Here is a 20,253-nt window from a genome sequence, read left to right on the forward strand (position 1 = left end):
CAGATCAGTCATCAGGCCAGTAATCAACTGTCTCAGTGACCAGGCTCCAAGGAGAAACAGCAGATGGATTTTAATCAGGCCAGCAATCAACTGTCTCAGTGACCAGGCTCCAAGGAGAAACAGCAGATGGATTTAATCAGGCCATGAATCAACTCTGTCAGTGGCCAGGCTCTGGAGAGAAGGAGCAGATCAGTCATCAGGCCAGTAATCAACTGTCTCAGTGACCAGGCTCCAAAGAGAAACAGCAGATGGATTTAATCAGACCAGGAATCAACTGTCTCAGTGACCAGGCTCCAAGGAGAAACAGCAGATGGATTTAAATCAGGCCAGCAATCAACTGTCTCAGTGACCAGGCTCCAAGGAGAAACAGCAGATGGATTTAATCAGGCCATGAATCAACTCTGTCAGTGGCCAGGCTCTGGAGAGAAGGAGCAGATCAGTCATCAGGCCAGTAATCAACTGTCTCAGTGACCAGGCTCCAAGGAGAAACAGCAGATGGATTTAATCAGACCAGGAATCAACTGTCTCAGTGACCAGGCTCCAAGGAGAAACAGAAGATGGATTTAATCAGACCAGGAATCAACTGTCTCAGTGACCAGGCTCCAAGGAGAAACAGCAGATGGATTTAATCAGACCAGGAATCAACAGTCTCAGTGACCAGGCTCCAAGGAGAAACAGCAGATGGATTTAATCAGACCAGGAATCAACTGTCTCAGTGACCAGGCTCCAAGGAGAAACAGCAGATGGATTTAAATCAGGCCAGTAATCAACTGTCTCAGTGGCCAGGCTCCAAGGAGAAACAGCAGATGGATTTAATCAGACCAGGAATCAACTGTCTCAGTGACCAGGCTCCAAGGAGAAACAGCAGATGGATTTAAATCAGGCCAGCAATCAACTGTCTCAGTGACCAGGCTCTGGGGAGAAACAGCAGATGGATTTAATCAGGCCATGATCCAATTGTTACTTTCCAGAAAGCTCTTTCAGAAGTGTTTGATTTGAACAACATGTTTTTCATTTTTTTACCCCAGTACAATTCAACATCGTTGTACGTCCTGGGTGGAGGGAGTTGACAGTTGATATTGAAAATGTCAGTCTTGTGTGCACTGTATGAGTTCTCAACCAGAACTGAACAGGTCACGCCATGGGACTTAAAGTTTCTAAATCAAGTGATAACTCCCTCTATGCTGCTGGGAATTAAATGGACTTCTGAGAGACCTGGAAACATGGAACCCCTCCACTGTCTAACATTGATTTAATCCCAGCCACAATCTCATCTAATTGGGCCTCAAGAGAGACTAGGAGGACTTCTCTGGCCTGCATCCCATTGACAACCCAACTAGCCAAAATCTGACCCTTTCCTTAACCCTCACTTGGGGAGGGTACTCAGTTTTCCCCGGGCATTGACTCGGTAGGCTGGACTGCAGATGACAGAACTATAGACCGGTGCTACTGCCGGCTACAATACTGTGTATACTGTGTATCGTCACGTGGTCCCGTATGCTTGCGAGGCAGAGGATTCCTAGTCAGAGCCCTGCAAAGGGACTGAGAAGGAGGCTATACTGCACAGTGACGCCTGTTACACCAGCGAACAGAGCGTTGGTTCATGTCGACCGTTACACCACCGAACAGAGCGTTGGTTCACGTCGACCCTGTTACACCACCAAACAGAGCGTTCGTTCATGTCGACCCTGTTGCACCACCGAACAGAGCGTTGGTTCATGTCGACCCTGTTACACCACCGAACAGAGCATGCTAATGTGAACGGAATGCACAGTAATGGGCAAGGCAGGCTAACCCTCCCTTAACACCATCTCAGTGTTGAGTCAACATGCACTCCAGAGATTTGACTGTTTGACATTTACTTAGCCCCCGTAGCATGTAGTCTTCTAGCCCCCGTAGCATGTAGTCTACTAGCCCCCATAGCCTGTAGTCTTCTAGCCCCCATAGCCTGTAGTCTTCTAGCCCCGTAGTGTGTAGTCTTCTAGCCCCCATAGCCTGTAGTCTTCTAGCCCCGTAGCGTGTAGTCTTCTAGCCCCGTAGCATGTAGTCTTCTAGCCCCCATAGCCTGTAGTCTTCTAGCCCCATAGCCTGTAGTCTTCTAGCCCCCATAGCCTGTAGTCTTCTAGCCCCGTAGCGTGTAGTTTTCTAGCCCCGTAGCGTGTAGTCTTCTAGCCCCGTAGCGTGTAGTTTTCTAGCCCCGTAGCATGTAGTCTTCTAGCCCCCGTAGCGTGTAGTCTTCTAGCCCCATAGCGTGTAGTCTTCTAGCCCCCGTAGCGTGTAGTCTTCTAGCCACCATAGCATGTATTCTTCTAGCCCCGTAGCGTGTAGTCTTCTAGCCCCCGTAGCGTGTAGTCTTCTAGCCACCACAGCATGTATTCTTCTAGCCACCATAGCGTGTAGTCTTCTAGCCCCCGTAGCGTGTAGTCTTCTAGCCCCGTAGGGTGTAGTCTTCTAGGCCCCGTAGGGTGTAGTCTTCTAGCCCCCGTAGCATGTAATCTTCTAGGCCCCGTAGGGTGTAGTCTTCTAGCCCCCGTAGCATGTAATCTTCTAGCCCCCATAGCGTGTAGTCTTCTAGCCCCCGTAGCGTGTAGTCTTCTAGCCACCATAGCATGTATTCTTCTAGCCCCGTAGCGTGTAGTCTTCTAGCCCCCGTAGCGTGTAGTCTTCTAGCCACCACAGCATGTATTCTTCTAGCCACCATAGCGTGTAGTCTTCTAGCCCCCGTAGCGTGTTGTCTTCTAGCCCCGTAGGGTGTAGTCTTCTAGGCCCCGTAGGGTGTAGTCTTCTAGCCCCCGTAGCATGTAATCTTCTAGGCCCCGTAGGGTGTAGTCTTCTAGCCCCCGTAGGGTGTAGTCTTCTAGCCCCCGTAGGGTGTAGTCTTCTAGCCCCCGTAGGGTGTAGTCTTCTAGCCCCCGTAGGGTGCAGTCTTCTAGCCCCCATAGCATGTAGTCTTCTAGCCCCGTAGCATGTAGTCTTCTAGCCCCGTAGCGTGTAGTCTTCTAGCCCCGTAGCGTGTAGTCTTCTAGCCCCGTATAGTCCTGTACGGCAGAAGCACCAAGCCAGGCGTTTGACGTTCAGTAAGCCTTGTATAGTCCTGTACGGCAGAAGCACCAGGCCAGGCGTTTGACGTTCAGTCAGCCTTGTATAGTCCTGTACGGCAGAAGCCCAGAGCCAGCTAGACCGAGGCAGAGCTGCAGGTTAAATATGTGGGATGGCAAATTATCAACACCATCTGACAGCAGAACTCTATATAGTGCACACACACTGCAAAACCATATCCAGACCCCCCCCCCCCCCCCCCCCCACCCCCACCCCACCCCACCTCCCACACACACACACAGGAATTAGAACACGGTCTTACAGCTGAGAATGTTGGCAGAAAAGGAAATAGAACCACAACATTCAGCATCAAGTTTGAAAATCACCTCTGAAGCTCTCTACATTTATTATAACAACAAGAGAAATTAAAGGGACTTGACTATCCAGGTAACTAGGTGTTGCAAGCTGTCCGTCACTGAAGTGTTGATCCAGTCCAGAGATGCCAGTGTTTGAAAGAGTTGGAGAACTATGAAATGACATCAGTGGGTAATGTAAAACAGAGAACATTAAAACGCAGCCAGACACCTAACCTTGTGGGAGACTTATACAGTCACTGAGTACGAGAGGGAAAGCTATTACCATATAGAACAGAGGCAGGCAGGAGGGAGGCAGACATTAAATCATCTCTGTAACAAGCATATTTATGGACATATTGGTATTGATCACTTTACAGGTAATCATTTATTCATCAGTCCATTCGTTAGCCCAATGAAACATTATTCCGTGCCGTTGTCGTTTTGACAGTCAATGAAACAGGAAGTAGCCATCATCAATGTAAAATATGTCATCCACAATACAAAAAAAACATATGGACCTTCAGCAGTGGCGTGAATAACAATAACCTCCACATTAAGTGGCACGCTCCCATGCAACCAACCCACTTTTACACGTTAAGACCTGGTACAGCGACCGTGGCCGTCTGCAGAGTAGGCCTACATCATAACCACAGTGTAACAGCGCCCTCTAGCAGCCATTACCATAACTAAAGACATGTGGGTCAAGGTTCATTCTACAGAGGCTGTTCCACGTTCAGATGGATTACTTAAATCGGTATCCCAAATGGCAGTCTATTCCCTCTATAGGGCACTGGGCTCTGGTCAAAAGTAGTGCACTACATAGGGAATAGGGCACTGGGCTCTGGTCAATATAGTATTCCACTATATCCAGAACACCCCCTTCAGTCAGTCACTAGTCTGTATCCAGAACCCCCCCTTCAGTCAGTCAGTAGGCTGTATCCAGAACCCCCCCCATCAGTCAGTAACTAGGCTGTATCCAGAACTCCCCCCCCCCCCCTTCAGGCAGTCACTAGTCTGTATCCAGAACCCCCCTTCAGTCAGTCACTAGTCTGTATCCAGAACCCCCCTTCAGTCAGTCACTAGTCTGTATCCAGAACCCCCCATTCAGTCAGTCACTAGTCTGTATCCAGAACCCCCCTTCAGTCAGTCACTAGGCTGTATCCAGAACCCCCCATTCAGTCAGTCACTAGTCTGTATCCAGAACCCCCCATTCAGTCAGTCACTAGTCTGTATCCAGAACCCCCCATTCAGTCAGTCAGTAGGCTGTATCCAGAACCCCCCATTCAGTCAGTCACTAGTCTGTATCCAGAACCCCCCATTCAGTCAGTCAGTAGGCTGTATCCAGAACCCCCCATTCAGTCAGTCACTAGTCTGTATCCAGAACCCCCCCCCTCCTTCAGTCAGTAACTAGTCTGTATCCAGAACCCCTCCTTCAGTCAGTCACTAGTCTGTATCCAGAAGGTGGGGTTTAGGATGGGGGAGGTTGCAGGTGGATTAAAGTTTCCTGCTCACATAGAACAGAGCAGGGAACAAAGGGAATGGGCGTGGCCTGGCAGTCCTGACACAGAGGTCACATTTCAGACTACTCAATAGGTGATCAGGTGGTGACCCCTGACCCCTCTCAGGTGACGATCCTGATGCCGCAGCAGGTTCTGAGCTGCTCCAGGAAGATGAACGTAAGGACCGTGTGAGGGATGAGACGGATGCCTGCTGGAACCAGACCCTAAAGAGGAGAGAGACCATAGGTTTACCAGTCTGTATGGCAGGTGGAATTAAAGTGGTGTTTTTTTTCAAGCTGAGCATTGTGTTTAATGTAGAGACCAGCTCTCCTCCTAAAGAGTGACTGGGAGTTAAGGGCTTTGTCTCCAGTCTTTAAAGTGGTGCACTATGTGTGTTTTTTCAAACTGAGCGTTGTGTTTAATGTAGAGACCAGCTCTCCTCCTAGAGGAGCGACTGGGGGTTAAGGGCTTTGTCTCCAGTCTTTAAAGTGGTGCACTATGTGTGTTTTTTCAAGCTGAGCGTTGTGTTTAATGTAGAGACCAGCTCTCCTCCTAGAGGAGCGACTAGGGGGTTATAAGGGCTTTGTCTCCAGTCTTTAAAGTGGTGCACTGTGTGTGTTTTTTCAAGCTGAGCATTGTGTTTAATGTAGAGACCAGCTCTCCTCCTAAAGGAGAGACTAGGGGGTTATAAGGGCTTTGTCTCCAGTCTTTGCTGTGACACTCCTGATTCAGGTCAGTCAATGTCATAAACCCCACCACAGACTGTGCGATTGCAGCCGTTTCATACAAAAATGTTCACGTCGTGGGCAAATTCTTCGGCGGTAAACGATTGTCGGATGTCTTGGCTCGTTCAGTGTGACAGGGGGGTCTAGGTCTGCTGATTCAGTACCACTACGTCTTGGCTCGTTCAGTGTGACAGGGGGTCTAGGTCTGCTGATTCAGTACCACTAGGTCTGCTGATTCAGTACCACTAGGTCTGCTGATTCAGTACCACTAGGTCTGCTGATTCAGTACCACTAGGTCTTGGCTCGTTCAGTGTGACAGGGTCTAGGTCTGCTGATTCAGTACCACTAGGTCTGCTGATTCAGTACCACTAGGTCTGCTGATTCAGTACCACTAGGTCTATGCTCGTTCAGTGTGACAGGGTCTAGATCTGCTGATTCAGTACCACTAGGTCTTGGCTCGTTCAGTGTGACAGGGTCTAGGTCTGCTGATTCAGTACCACTAGGTCTTGGCTCGTTCAGTGTGACAGGGTCTAGGTCTGCTGATTCAGTACCACTAGGTCTGCTGATTCAGTACCACTAGGTCTGCTGATTAAGTACCACTAGGTCTTGGCTCGTTCAGCGTGACAGGGTCTAGATCTGCTGATTCAGTACCACTAGGTCTTGGCTCGTTCAGTGTGACAGGGTCTAGGTCTGCTGATTCAGTACCACTAGGTCTTGGCTCGTTCAGTGTGACAGGGTCTAGGTCTGCTGATTCAGTACCACTAGGTCTGCTGATTCAGTACCACTAGGTCTGCTGATTCAGTACCACTAGGTCTGCTGATTCAGTACCACTAGGTCTTGGCTCGTTCAGTGTGACAGGGTCTAGGTCTGCTGATTCAGTACCACTAGGTCTGCTGATTCAGTACCACTAGGTCTGCTGATTCAGTACCACTAGGTCTGCTGATTCAGTACCACTAGGTCTGCTGATTCAGTACCACTAGGTCTTGGCTCGTTCAGCGTGACAGGGTCTAGGTCTGCTGATTCAGTACCACTAGGTCTTGGCTCGTTCAGCGTGACAGGGTCTAGGTCTGCTGATTCAGTACCACTAGGTCTTGGCTCGTTCAGCGTGACAGGGTCTAGGTCTGCTGATTCAGTACCACTAGGTCTTGGCTCGTTCAGCGTGACAGGGTCTAGATCTGCTGATTCAGTACCACTAGGTCTGCTGATTCAGTACCACTAGGTCTGCTGATTCAGTACCACTAGGTCTGCTGATTCAGTACCACTAGGTCTGCTGATTCAGTACCACTAGGTCTTGGCTCGTTCAGTGTGACAGGGTCTAGGCCTGCTGATTCAGTACCACTAGGTCTGCTGATTCAGTACCACTAGGTCTTGGCTCGTTCAGCGTGACAGGGTCTAGGCCTGCTGATTCAGTACCACTAGGTCTGCTGATTCAGTACCACTAAGTCTTGGCTCGTTCAGTGTGACAGGGTCTAGGTCTGCTGATTCAGTACCACTAGGTCTTGGCTCGTTCAGCGTGACAGGGTCTAGGCCTGCTGATTCAGTACCACTAGGTCTGCTGATTCAGTACCACTAGGTCTTGGCTCGTTCAGTGTGACAGGGTCTAGGTCTGCTGATTCAGTACCACTAGGTCTTGGCTCGTTCAGCGTGACAGGGTCTAGATCTGCTGATTCAGTACCACTAGGTCTTGGCTGGTTCAGTGTGACAGGGTCTAGATCTGCTGATTCAGTACCACTAGGGGTTGGCTCGTTCAGCGTGACAGGGTCTAGGTCTGCTGATTCAGTACCACTAGGTCTGCTGATTCAGTACCACTAGGTCTTGGCTGGTTCAGTGTGACAGGGTCTAGATCTGCTGATTCAGTACCACTAGGTCTTGGCTCGTTCAGTGAGACAGGCGGTCTAGATCTGCTGATTCAGTACCACTACGTGCGGTCGTAGGCGCCGACAAAGTTCTTTATCGTGCAGTGTGGCTGGTGTTACGAGCCAATCCCGGTGACTGACCAATAGGAACACGGCCGGCACATGAGTAGGCACACAATAATATGATTATTGTGAATAGTCAGATTAATATAATAGTTTGATTTAAACGTTTACATGCTTTGTATACTTTCAGTTTGTCCCGAACTCACTTCTCTCGCGCTAACGCAAATAATCTACCAAAAAAACAACAATTCCTATGATTTACAGCGTTAAATAATGAGAACAATATTTATTGTAAACAAATGTTTCATTTTGTCGTCATAACAAGCTTGGCAGCAACATTAAAAGAGTACGCCTACAACACTGAGAGAAGACACCAATCTGACAGGAGTTCCTGATTTGTATTATCCCTATAAACTCCAGCTGGCAAGCAGAACCAGGTGTTAAATTAACTAAATAACAACATCCTGCAGGAGGATGGCTCTCAAGTAGAAGGGGTTGAACACCGCTGGTTTAAGGCTATGTCAACTACGCTACTTTATTGTCAATGATATTTAACAACAGTTACCTTGTAGAAGGCATTGGGTCCCAGTTTAGCTGTATCTCTCACACAGTGTAGCAGACCCTGGAACAGAAGAAACACAAACACTAATTTACCCTCCGGCCCTTATTTGCCCCCCGGCCCTCATTTGCCCCCCGGCCCTCATTTGCCCCCCGGCCCTCATTTGCCCCCCGGCCCTCATTTACCCTCATTTACCCTCCGGCCCTCATTTACCCTCATTTACCCTCTGTCCATCATTTACCCTCATTTACCCTCCGGCCCTCATTTGCCCTCCGGCCCTCATTTGCCCTCCGGCCCTCATTTGCCCTCCGGTCCTTCATTTGCCCTCGGTCCTTCATTTGCCCTCGGTCCTTCATTTGCCCTCGGTCCTTCATTTGCCCTCGGTCCTTCATTTGCCCTCTGTCCTTCATTTGCCCTCTGTCCTTCATTTGCCCTCTGTCCTTCATTTGCCCTCCGGCCCTCATTTTCCCTCCGGCCCTCATTTGCCCTCCGGCCCTCATTCACCCTCATTTACCCTCCGTCCCTCATTTACCCTCCGTCCCTCATTTGCCCTCCGGCCCTCATTCCCCCCCCCCCCCCCCCGGCCCTCATTTGCCCCCCCCCGGCCCTCATTTACCCTCCGGCCCTCATTTACCCTCCGGCCCTCATTTACACTGATTTACCCTCCGTCCCTCATTTACCCTCCATCTCTCATTTACCCTCATTTGCCCTGTGTCCCTCATTTGTCCCCCATCTCTCATTTACCCTCCATCTCTCATTTACCCTCATTTGCCCTCCGTCCCTCATTTGCCCTCCGTCCCTCATTTACCCTCCGTCCCTCATTTACCCTCCGTCCCTCATTTGCCCTCCGTCCCTCATTTGCCCTCATTTGCCCTCCGTCCCTCATTTGCCCTCCGTCCCTCATTTGCCCTCATTTACCCTCATTTGCCCTCATTTACCCTCATTTACCCTCCGTCCTTCATTTACCCTCCGTCTCTCATTTGCCCTCCGGCCCTCATTTGCCCCCAGGCCCCCAATTACCCTAATTTGCCCTCTGTCCCTCATTTGCCCTCATTTACACTCAATTGCCCTCCGGCCCTGATTTGCCCTCCGGCCCTCATTTACACTAATTTGCCCTCCGGCCCTCATTTGCCCTCCGGCCCTCATTTGCCCTCCGGCCCTCATTTGCCCTCCGGCCCTCATTTGCCCTCCGTCCCTCCCTCCCTGACCATCAACAACAGAACTGTCAGAGCAATGACAAGCAGCAGCCTGACAGATAAAAGCCTCCATGGACCTGACGACATCAGAACAGCAACACAGAGGCCACAGGTGGAGAAGGGTTAGATTTAATGAGGTAAAAAAAGAGTCATACCAGTTCACAGTGATATCCCTAAACAACATCTACACTGGCATTGTCCTCAGTCCTGGGGAGTCAGAACCCACCGTGAATACACATGTTAACTCTATCCCTGTAGCAACACCCCTGATTCAATGAATCATCTAGCCCTTAACTAGTTGTATCAAGGGTGGTACAGTGTTAGGCTACAGTCCTGCAAATACCTAGGACTGGAACTGACAAGCCCTGATCTACAGTACACACACACACACACACACACTTACCACATATTCCCCTTTTGAGTTCATCAGCCTGGTCTTCAAGACATCCAGTGGTTGGCACAGGACAGTGGCACAGCCTCCCTACACAGAGAAGCAGAGGGCATTATACACCACTAACCCACAGGTCCTGTCTCCACACCACTAACCCACAGCCCCCGTGTCTCCACACCACTAACCCACAGCCCCCGTGTCTCCACACCACTAACCCACAGCCCCCGTGTCTCCACACCACTAACCCACAGCTCCTGTGTCTCCACACCACTAACCCACAGCTCCTGTCTCTCCACACCACTAACCCAGAGCTCCTGTCTCTCCACACCACTAACCCAGAGCTCCTGTCTCTCCACACCACTAACCCAGAGCTCCTGTGTCTCCACACCACTAACCCAGAGCTCCTGTGTCTCCACACCACTAACCCAGAGCTCCTGTGTCTCCACACCACTAACCCAGAGCTCCTGTGTCTCCACACCACTAACCCAGAGCTCCTGTGTCTCCACACCACTAACCCAGAGCTCCTGTGTCTCCACACCACTAACCCAGAGCTCCTGTGTCTCCACACCACTAACCCACAGCTCCTGTCTCCACACACCACTAACCCACAGCTCCTGTCTCCACACACCACTAACCCACAGCTCCTGTCTCCACACACCACTAACCCACAGCTCCTGTCTCCACACCACTAACCCACAGCTCCTGTCTCCACACCACTAACCCACAGCTCCTGTCTCCACACCACTAACCCACAGCTCCTGTCTCCACACCACTAACCCACAGCTCCTGTCTCCACACACCACTAACCCACAGCTCCTGTCTCCACACACCACTAACCCACAGCTCCTGTCTCCACACCACTAACCCACAGCTCCTGTCTCCACACCACTAACCCAGAGCTCCTGTGTCTCCACACCACTAACCCAGAGCTCCTGTGTCTCCACACCACTAACCCAGAGCTCCTGTGTCTCCACACCACTAACCCAGAGCTCCTGTGTCTCCACACCACTAACCCAGAGCTCCTGTGTCTCCACACCACTAACCCACAGCTCCTGTGTCTCCACACCACTAACCCACAGCTCCTGTCTCCACACACCACTAACCCACAGCTCCTGTCTCCACACACCACTAACCCACAGCTCCTGTCTCCACACCACTAACCCACAGCTCCTGTCTCCACACCACTAACCCACAGCTCCTGTCTCCACACCACTAACCCACAGCTCCTGTCTCCACACACCACTAACCCACAGCTCCTGTCTCCACACACCACTAACCCACAGCTCCTGTCTCCACACCACTAACCCACAGCTCCTGTCTCCACACCACTAACCCACAGCTCCTGTCTCCACACCACTAACCCACAGCCCCTGTCTCGTTGCCTTTCTAATGTGTAGACTGGACACTCACTGCGATGAGGCTGGCCAGGAAGTGAGTTAGAATGTTGTCTTGCATGGCTCCAGTCCCCAGAACCAGCTGCTTGGCCTGATCATAACAGGCCAGCTACAGAGAAATAAAATAGGAAGTTAAATCTAGCTGATACATTTTGGACAAAGACACACATGTTAACACCCTCCCCCCACAGATACAAACCCACCATAGGACCTTACCTGTCCAACAGTGACCAGTGCTCCTCTAGAAGATGCCATTGTGGCTCCAGAGAACAGCTTCTTCATTCCCTCTATGGAGAAATACTGTGTCATGAGTGCAACTGTGTCCCTTCGAATCGTCCAGTGACTTCAACCTCGCCCTGATCCCAACGATCCACCATCAATCAACCCTTTACTTACCCTCTTTCCATACCCGGAACAGTCCATCTAGTGCATGAGCATAACTGGAAGAGATGGAGAAAAACAACACTTATGAAGGTCAACATCTCTCCGAAGATGATCCTTAACAGCGATATGTAAAGGTATCATATTATTTTACTATACTTAACTCACATACTCACTTTCTCCTGAGTTCTAGTGGTACTTTAACGTCATTCTGCATTCTGGATCGGGGGGGGAAATGTGGGAAGTATGAATGTTTTGTCCTGTACATTTGTTTACTGAGTTGAAAGGACGGGCAACTCCAGTTCTCTGGGGCCTGATTGGTGTCATATTTTGTCCCCGGGTAACACATCTGACTCCAATAATCAACTAATCATGATCTTCAGTTTAGAACGCAATCAGTTTAATCAGCTGTGTTTGCTAAGGATGATGGGGGAACAGTGTGAAACCACTCCAGTCTCCCTGAGGGCTGTTGTCCAGTCCTGATCTATTGAATGGTTGAGTAAAGCAATACAGAGCCTTGTAAAATAATTCACCCACCTTGGTGTTTTTCCTATTTTGTTGCATTACAACCTGTAATTTAAATGGATTTTTATTTGGATTTCATGTAATGGACACAAAATAGTCCAAATTGGTGAAGTGACATTTTAAAAAGTACTTGTTTAAAAAAAAAATGAAAAAAAAAAAATGGAAAAGTGGTTTGTGTATATGTATTCACCCCCTTTACTATGAAGCCCCTTAATAAGATCTGGTGCAGCCAATTACCTTCAGAAGTCACAGAATTAGTTAAATAAAGTCCACCTGTGTGCAATCTAAGTGTCACATGATCTGTCACATGATCTCAGTATATATACACCTGTATTTCTACTTCAACATCATTATCTGCACATCTATCACTCCAGTGTTAATTTGCTAAATTGTATTTACTTCCTTACTGTGGCCTATTTATTGCCTTACCTCCTTATGCCATTTGCACACCCTATATATAGACAAGGGGCACCACCAAGCAAGGGGCACCATGAAGACCAAGGAGCTCTCCAAACAGGTCAGGGACAAAGTTGTGGAGAAGTACAGATCAGGGTTGGGTTATAAAAAAATATCAGAAACTTTTAACATCCCACAGAGCACCATTAAATCCATTATTAAAAAATGGAAAGAATATGGACCACAACAAGCCTGCCAAGAGAGGGCCGCCCACCAAAACTCATGGAACAGGCAAGGAGGGCATTAATCAGAGGGGCAACAAAGAGACCAAAGATAACCCTGAAGAACCTGCAAACGTCCACAGCGGAGATTGGAGTATCTGTCCATAGCACCACTAAGCCGTACACTCCACACAGCTGGGCTTTACGGAAGAGTGGCCCGAAAAAAAGCCATTGCTTAAAAAAAAAAAATAAGCAAACACATTTGGTGTTCGCCAAAAGGCATGTGGGAGACTCCCCAAACTTATGGAAGAAGGTATTCTGGTTAGATGAGAATAAAATTTAGATTTTTGTCCATCAAGGAAAACACTATGTCTGGCGCAAACCTCTCATCACCCCAAGAACACCATCCCCACAGTGAAGCATGGTGGTGGCAGGATCATGCTGTGGGTACGTTTTTCCATCGGCAGGGACTGGGAAACTGGTCAGAATTGAATGACAGGTAAATTCTTGAGGGAAACCTGTTTCAGTCTTCAAGAGATTTGAGACTGGGACAGAGGTTCACCTTCCAGCAGGCCAATGACCCTAAGCATACTGCTAAAGCAACACTCAAGTGGTTTAAGGGGAAACATTTAAATGTCTTGGAATGGCCTAGTCAAAGCCCAGACCTCAATCAAATTGAGAATCTGTGGTATGACTTAAAGATTGCTGTACACCAGCGGAACCCATCCAACTTGAAGGAGCTGGAGCAGTTTTGCCTTGAAGAATGAGCAAAAGTCCCAGTGGCTAGATGTGTCAAGCTTATAGAAACATACCCCAAGAGACTTGCAGCTGTAATTGCTACTAAACGTGGCTTTACAAATAATTGACATAATTGGGGGGGGGTGAATAGTTATGCACGCTCAAGTTCTGTTTTTGTCTTATTTCTTGTTTGTTTCACAAAAAATATTATGAATCTTCAAAAGTGGTAGGTGTGTTGTGTAAATCAAATGATGGTTGTAAGGCAACAAAATAGGAAAAATGCCAAGGGGGGGTGAATACTTTCACAAGCCACTGTATACTGCATGTCATCACCGACATCTAGTGGACATTATCAACCATGGACAACTGCAATACAATTCTTAAAATATACAATTCAGTAATCTTATTTCTAGATTTGACTCACCTGACATTAACCATGTCTGCTGGGGTCCCAATGAATCCCCCGGCAAATCCTACAGACAGACAGACAGATATGAACCATACTGCTGGGGTCACTATACATCCACAGACACAGGTGAGAGACTTATACACAGTAGTGTGGTGACCTGTACAGTGCTGGCACCTTAATTGGGGAGGACAGGCTCGCAGTAATGGCTGGAGCGGAATTAGTGGAATTATATCAAACCGTTTTCCAGTTGTTTGATGCCATTCCATTTACTCCGTTCCAGACTTTATTATGAGTCGTCCTCCCCTCAGCAGCCTCCTGTGATACGTTCCATCCAGCACGGTTCCAGCAACTATAGTGGATGTGTAATCTTGGCCAAGTTCGGTAGTGTGAAAAGTGTACGACAGAGCATTACAGAACTAATCATGTTGTCATTAGAGCCAGCTGGGTTTAGGTCTGTGTAGCAACAGATAACATTGTGGTTAAAACACAGTGTGAAGACAGTGTGTGTACCTCCAACCAACCCCAGAAGGACCTTCTGGTAGAAGGGCATGGGACCATGGGTCCTGTCCTTCATCTGATCACTCACTGTCTCATAGATGGCGAAGCGGGACAGAGAATACGTCATCTGGGGGGGGACAGAGATAATATTTTATTAATTCACCTTTATTTAACCAGGTAGGCTAGTTGAGAACAAGTTCTCATTTACAACTGCAACCTGGGCAAGATAAAGCAAAGCAGTCCGACACAAACAACAACACAGAGTTACACATGGAATAAACAAACGTACAGTCAATAACACAATAGAAAAAGTCTATATTAAAGGCAAATGGCATAAGGAGGTAAGGCAATAAATAGGCCACAGTGAGGACGTAAATACAATTTAGCAAATTAACACTGGAGTGATGGATGTGCAGATGATGATGAGGAAGTAGAAATACTGGTGTGCAAAAGAGCAAAAAAAGTCAATGAAACCCATATGAGGATGAGGTAGTTGGATGGGCTATTTACAGATGGGCTGTGTACAGCTGCAGCGATCAGTAAGCTGCTCAGATAGCGGATGCTTAAAGTTAGTGAGGGAGATAGAAGTCTCCAACTTCAGGGATTTTTGCAATTCGTTCCAGTCATTGGCAGCAGAGAACTGGAAGGAAAGGCGGCCAAAGTAGGTGTTGGCTTTGGGGATGACCAGTGAGATATACCTGCTGGAGCGCGTGCTACGGGTGGGTGTTGTTATGGTAACCAGTGAGCTGAGATAAGGCAGAGCTTTACCTAGCAGAGACTTATAGATGGCCTGGAGCCAGTGGGTCTGGCGACGAATATGTAGCGAGGGCCAGCCGACGAGAGCATACAGGTCGCAGTTTTACTAGCGTTTAAGAGCAGTTGGAGGCCACGGAAGGAGTGCTGTATGGCATTGAAGCTCGTTTGGAGGTTTGTTAACACAGTGTACAAAGAAGGGCCAGATGTATTCAGAATGGTGTCGCCTGCATAGAAGTGGATCAAGGAATCACCCACAGCAAGAGCGACATCGTTGATATATACAGAGAAAAGAGTCGGCCCGAGAATTGAACCCTGTGGCACACCCATAGAGACTGTCAGAGGTCCAGACAACAGGCCCTCCGATTTGACACACTGAACTCTATCTGAGAAGTAGTTGGTGAACCAGGCAAGGCAGTCATTTGAGTCTGCCGATAATAATACGGTGATTGACAGATTCGAAAGCCTTGGCCAGGTCGATGAAGATGGCTGCACAGTACTGTCTTTTATCGATGGCGGTTATGATATCATTTAGTACCTTGAGCGTGGCTGAGGTGTACCCGTGACCAGCTCGGAAACCGGATTGCACAGCAGAGAAGGTATGGTGGGATTTGAAATGGTCAGTGATCTGTTAACTTGGCTTTTGAAGACTTTAAAAAGGCAGGGCAGGATAGATATAGATCTGTAACAGTTTGGGTCTAGAGTGCCACCCCCTTTGAAGAGGGGGATGACCGCGACAGCTTTCCAATCTTTAGAGATCTCGGGTGATACGAAAGAGAGGTTGAACAGACTGGTAATAGGGGATGTAACAATGGCGGCGGATAATTTTAGAAAGAAGGTCCAGATTGTCTAGACTTGTACAGGTCCAGGTTTTGCAGCTCTTTCAGAACATCTGCTATCTGGATTTGGGTGAAGGAGAAGCTGGGGAGGCTTGGGCAAGTAGCTACGGGGGGTGTGGAGCTGTTGGCCGGGGTAGCTAGGAGGAAAGCACAGCCAGACATAGAGAAATGCTTATTGAAATCACCGATAAATCCACGATAATCGGGAGTGAGTGTTTCCTCGCCTCAGTGCAGTGGGCAGCTGGGAGGAGGAGGTGCTCTTATTCTCCATGGACTTTCCAGTGTCCCAAAACTTTTTGGAGTTACAGCTACAGGATGCAAATCTGTGTTTGAAAAAGCTAGCCTTTGCTTTCCTAACTGACTGCGTGTATTGGTTCCCGACTTCCCTGAAAAGTTGCATATCACGGGGACTATTTGATGCTAGTGCCACTGACTATTGATCATAGAGACATTAGAACATATAGAATATGACAAGAAGTGTTTTTAACATAACGCTCTTGGAGGCGATGGCGGTGTGCGTATCTACCCACCTGTCTACAGAGGGAGGCGCTGAGGCCGCTGTAGAGAGCCAGAACACCTTCTCTCTGCACCACACTCATGGTCATTCCCACCATCCTCATCCTCACCTCGTGCTGTGTCTGGAGGTGCACCTGGAGGAGAACAGATATCAAAAACCAGGAAGTGACACAGTAGAGAGGAGTCAATGTCAATGTAAGGTTTTAGTATTACTGTTTAAAAATGAATAAATAGCTACATTGTGATGCTGATAATGCATAAACTGGAAGTCAAAGTTCACACAGAACAACAACAGTCAAAGACCAAGGTCTAAATGTTTACATGACTGGTGGACGTGATGATGTCAGAGTCCCAACTCCCACTTTCTCCACCACCGAGATAAGGAACCATCAAGAAGACTCAACACAAATATTACAACCAGTGAAGTGAACTGTATAATTCACTAGTATTAAATATTGGGCTAGTAGGAGAGCCGATGAAGTGAACTATTAGGCCTAATTTGTTATGCAGTGCCAGTTGTCAGCTGTGCTCGTCAGGCCGTTGTTGCAGCCATTCATTTACTGATTCCATCCATTGATATGATTATTTATCGACAGTTATTTGATAGCCTAAAGCAAAATCTCACGATTTTACAAATTTTACTTCAGATTTTGATGTTTACTGACGTTGCTCCAAACGATATGTTTTCTAATGGGGTTGATCCGGGTGCTCAGCATAGGAGGTTGTGTGTTCAATCCCAGATGTAGACACACACATATACATACACATATATATATATATATATATATATATATATATATATATATCATGTTTTAACCCTATCCAAAACCTTAACCCTTAAATTAACCATTTAGAATGAATGAAGAATGCTGCTGAGCAGGAGGAGCAACCCAGGCTGTCCAAAAACACTTCCTAATGTGATGTTTGGAGAAACGTGGATAAGAGTCAGAATCTGAAGTAGTCAAACTGATAGCTCTGATTGGTCCACTCACAGGCTCTGGCATTCAAACGCAGCTTTATCAAAAACAATCACATCATTCACCTGTATTTACCCTCCCCCAAAAAAGAATATGCTTTTTAGCAGCTAATGTGGCTATCTTAAAAGAACTACAAATACCATGATGATCTGGACCAGACTGACGAATCGAGATAAAGGTAAGAATCTCTGGATTAACTGTCTAATGTTAGCAAAATGATGCAATGAATAAATTGGCTACATTTCTGTGAATAGACCCTGCTGTGAACTGTCTTGTACAAGTTACAACCTGTTAGCAAATGTGTCAGCTAGAGAAGACATGCAGAAACTTGTAGGGATTAGTAGTCTTGCATGAAGTCTACTTTGATGCTAATTAGCATGTTCAAATCTGAGAGTAAATAGAGGCGAATATATTAACAAAAGTCACCTTGTCCGAGAGAGAGGTTTACATGGTTATCTTAACTTTACGCCAGGGTAAACCTACACGAATCACAGCACTTATTTTAAGTGATTCTAAAATCCCCCATGGGGAAAAATTCATGGTGGAAAAATTATTTTTGATGGGTATTATGACGCCTCCACTGTGGGGCTCTATAAATGCAGATATTGACTCCGCAAATCAAGCATACTTTAGTGGCAAAGTCAACTGCGCACTGGGCTTCGGGACAGAATCACTCATTGCATGTTTCATTACAATATCTTGCCCTGATCAGATCCCCTCTACATATCTTACCTTGATCATATCCCCTCTACATATCTTACCTTGATCATATCCCCTCTACATATCTTACCTTGATCATATCCCCTCTACATATCTTACCTTGATCATATCCCCTCTACATATCTTACCTTGATCATATCCCCTCTACATATCTTACCTTGATCATATCCCCTCTACATATCTTACCTTGATCATATCCCCTCTACATATCTTACCTTGATCATATCCCCTCTACATATCTTACCTTGATCATATCCCCTCTACATATCTTACCTTGATCATATCCCCTCTACATATCTTACCTTGATCAGATCCCCTCTACATATCTTACCTTGATCATATCCCCTCTACATATCTTACCTTGATCATATCCCCTCTACATATCTTACCTTGATCATATCCCCTCTACATATCTTACCTTAATCAGATCTAAGGGGTGTGTAATACAGGCGGCAGCACTTGAGGAAAGTCCACCGAAATACCATCGCGACCGGCGTTTCTCCGACATGTTTCCAAGTGTCCTGTTGGTTAATCAAACCCGAGAAACCTTGTCTGGGCCGTCTTGTGTTAGCCTATCCAGTGACACCTGCTTGGACTCACACTACCTTATTTCAACTCCCTAGCTAGAGAATTATTGGCATGTGTCAGATAATGTCCAAAACTGGTGACTGGCGATTGGTGGAAAATGTTTCCCGGTTCTTGCACCGTTCTTTCCGCGGCATTTCATACAAAACGCATGGCAAAACGTTGCCAATATTATATATGAAGACTGCTAGCCTGGTTGACGCAACTCACGAGTTTAGTGTTAGCAGGCTGCACCAAAGTATTTTAAACTAGTATGGACCTACTACGGAACGAACATACAGCTAGACCAATGAGGCGATTCGATTAATCTGGCCCGGGTAAGCGTGTTTTCCACCGGGAGAAAGTTGATTGCATTCCTTTTGGAACCGGGCTGAGCCAGGTGCCCTGTTCAAAGCCCACGACTAAATCGTCTCAAAACAAAAAGTGACGTATTTAGCACGTGGAGTTAACAGTATTTGCACATGCAAAAGTGATTGCTTTTGAAAAAACGCTTAATCTGCCTTCCGAAAATTAGAACATATATTTAATGGAAAAGGGATGCATGTTTCTAGCTGATGCCAAATGCTGCATTGTGGACATGCTCGAGCTGTGCAGATGATTGCCATAGACCGGTGCCCCGCGGCTCAGCATAATCGAATCTGCCCGGTATCTCGTTTCGCAACAGCTGTGTTGACGATCGAATCAGCCTGCAGACACCCGGCCCGCCACAAGGAGTCGCTAGAGCGCGACGAGCCAAGTAAAGTCCCCCCAGCCAAGCTCTCCCCTAACCCGGACGACGCTGGGCCAAACTCTCCCCTAACCCGGACGACGCTGGGCCAAACTCTCCCCTAACCCGGACGACGCTGGGCCAAACTCTCCCCTAACCCGGACGACGCTGGGCCAAACTCTCCCCTAACCCGGACGACGCTGGGCCAAACCCTCCCCTAACCCGGACGACGCTGGGCCAAACCCTCCCCTAACCCGGACGACGCTGGGCCAAACTCTCCCCTAACCCGGACGACGCTGGGCCAAACTCTCCCCTAACCCGGACGACGCTGGGCCAAACTCTCCCCTAACCCGGACGACGCTGGGCCAAACCTTCCCCTAACCCGGACGACGCTGGGCCAATTGTGCGCCGGCCTATAGGAGTCCTGGTCACAGCCAATAATGACACAGTCTGGGATTGAATCCCAGGCTGTAGTGATGCCTCAACAGACCGCTGCACCACTCGGGAAGCCGACTAATTGGTCTTTTGACCAATCACATCAGATCTTTTTCAGAGCTTATCTGATTGGTCAAAAGACCACTTAGTGGGAAAAAATGTCAGAATTTGGGCTGCTTGTGTAAACGCAGGTATAAATCGGAAGTCAAAAGATGAGATTCCATGTGTTTTGTTGCTGTTTACACATTAAGGTAAAGACCAGATATGTATCAGATATGCAAATAATTGTCAAACGATCAGAATTGGGCTGCCTGTGTAATAGCAGTCTAATTTGCCTTGTCAGCTGGTGTTCAAGTGGGTGTGCTCTTTTTAGAAACTAGCCGCACTGGAAACATGATTCGACGTAGGCACGTAGTCTTTCCACAACTTTGATATACAGCATGGGCCCAGCCAACACTGCCAAAATAACCAGGAAA

General features: G+C 47.8%; 1 protein-coding gene across 1 annotated transcript; it reads right to left on the reverse strand.

Annotated features, from left to right (window-relative positions):
- Positions 1-3,408: 3,408 nt before the first annotated feature.
- LOC139422330 (mitochondrial dicarboxylate carrier-like) lies at positions 3,409-18,871 on the reverse strand. Its single transcript, XM_071173526.1, has 11 exons — positions 18,470-18,871; positions 16,369-16,488; positions 14,259-14,373; positions 13,764-13,812; positions 11,636-11,677; positions 11,475-11,518; positions 11,295-11,365; positions 11,095-11,187; positions 9,697-9,774; positions 8,104-8,160; positions 3,409-5,118 (listed from the first exon to the last, which is right to left on the reverse strand). The coding sequence occupies exons 1-11, from the start codon at positions 18,557-18,559 to the stop codon at positions 5,017-5,019; spliced, it is 861 nt and encodes a 286-aa protein (XP_071029627.1). The 5' UTR covers positions 18,560-18,871; the 3' UTR covers positions 3,409-5,016.
- Between the last annotated feature and the right edge of the window lie 1,382 nt (positions 18,872-20,253).

The sequence above is a fragment of the Oncorhynchus clarkii genome, chromosome 12 (genome assembly GCF_045791955.1).
Source record: "Oncorhynchus clarkii lewisi isolate Uvic-CL-2024 chromosome 12, UVic_Ocla_1.0, whole genome shotgun sequence".
In the NCBI taxonomy this organism is placed as follows: Eukaryota; Metazoa; Chordata; class Actinopteri; order Salmoniformes; family Salmonidae; genus Oncorhynchus; species Oncorhynchus clarkii.

Bases quoted from the DNA above. Each gene is read 5' to 3' on its own strand.
- LOC139422330 (XM_071173526.1), bottom strand. From the start codon at position 18,559: ATGTCGGAGAAACGCCGGTCGCGATGGTATTTCGGTGGACTTTCCTCA. The intron at 16,489-18,469 runs GTAAGATATGTA...GTTCTCCTCCAG, and splicing joins ACCCCTTAGATCTGATTAAG to GTGCACCTCCAGACACAGCA. The intron at 14,374-16,368 runs GTGGGTAGATAC...GTCCCCCCCCAG, and splicing joins GCGCCTCCCTCTGTAGACAG to ATGACGTATTCTCTGTCCCG.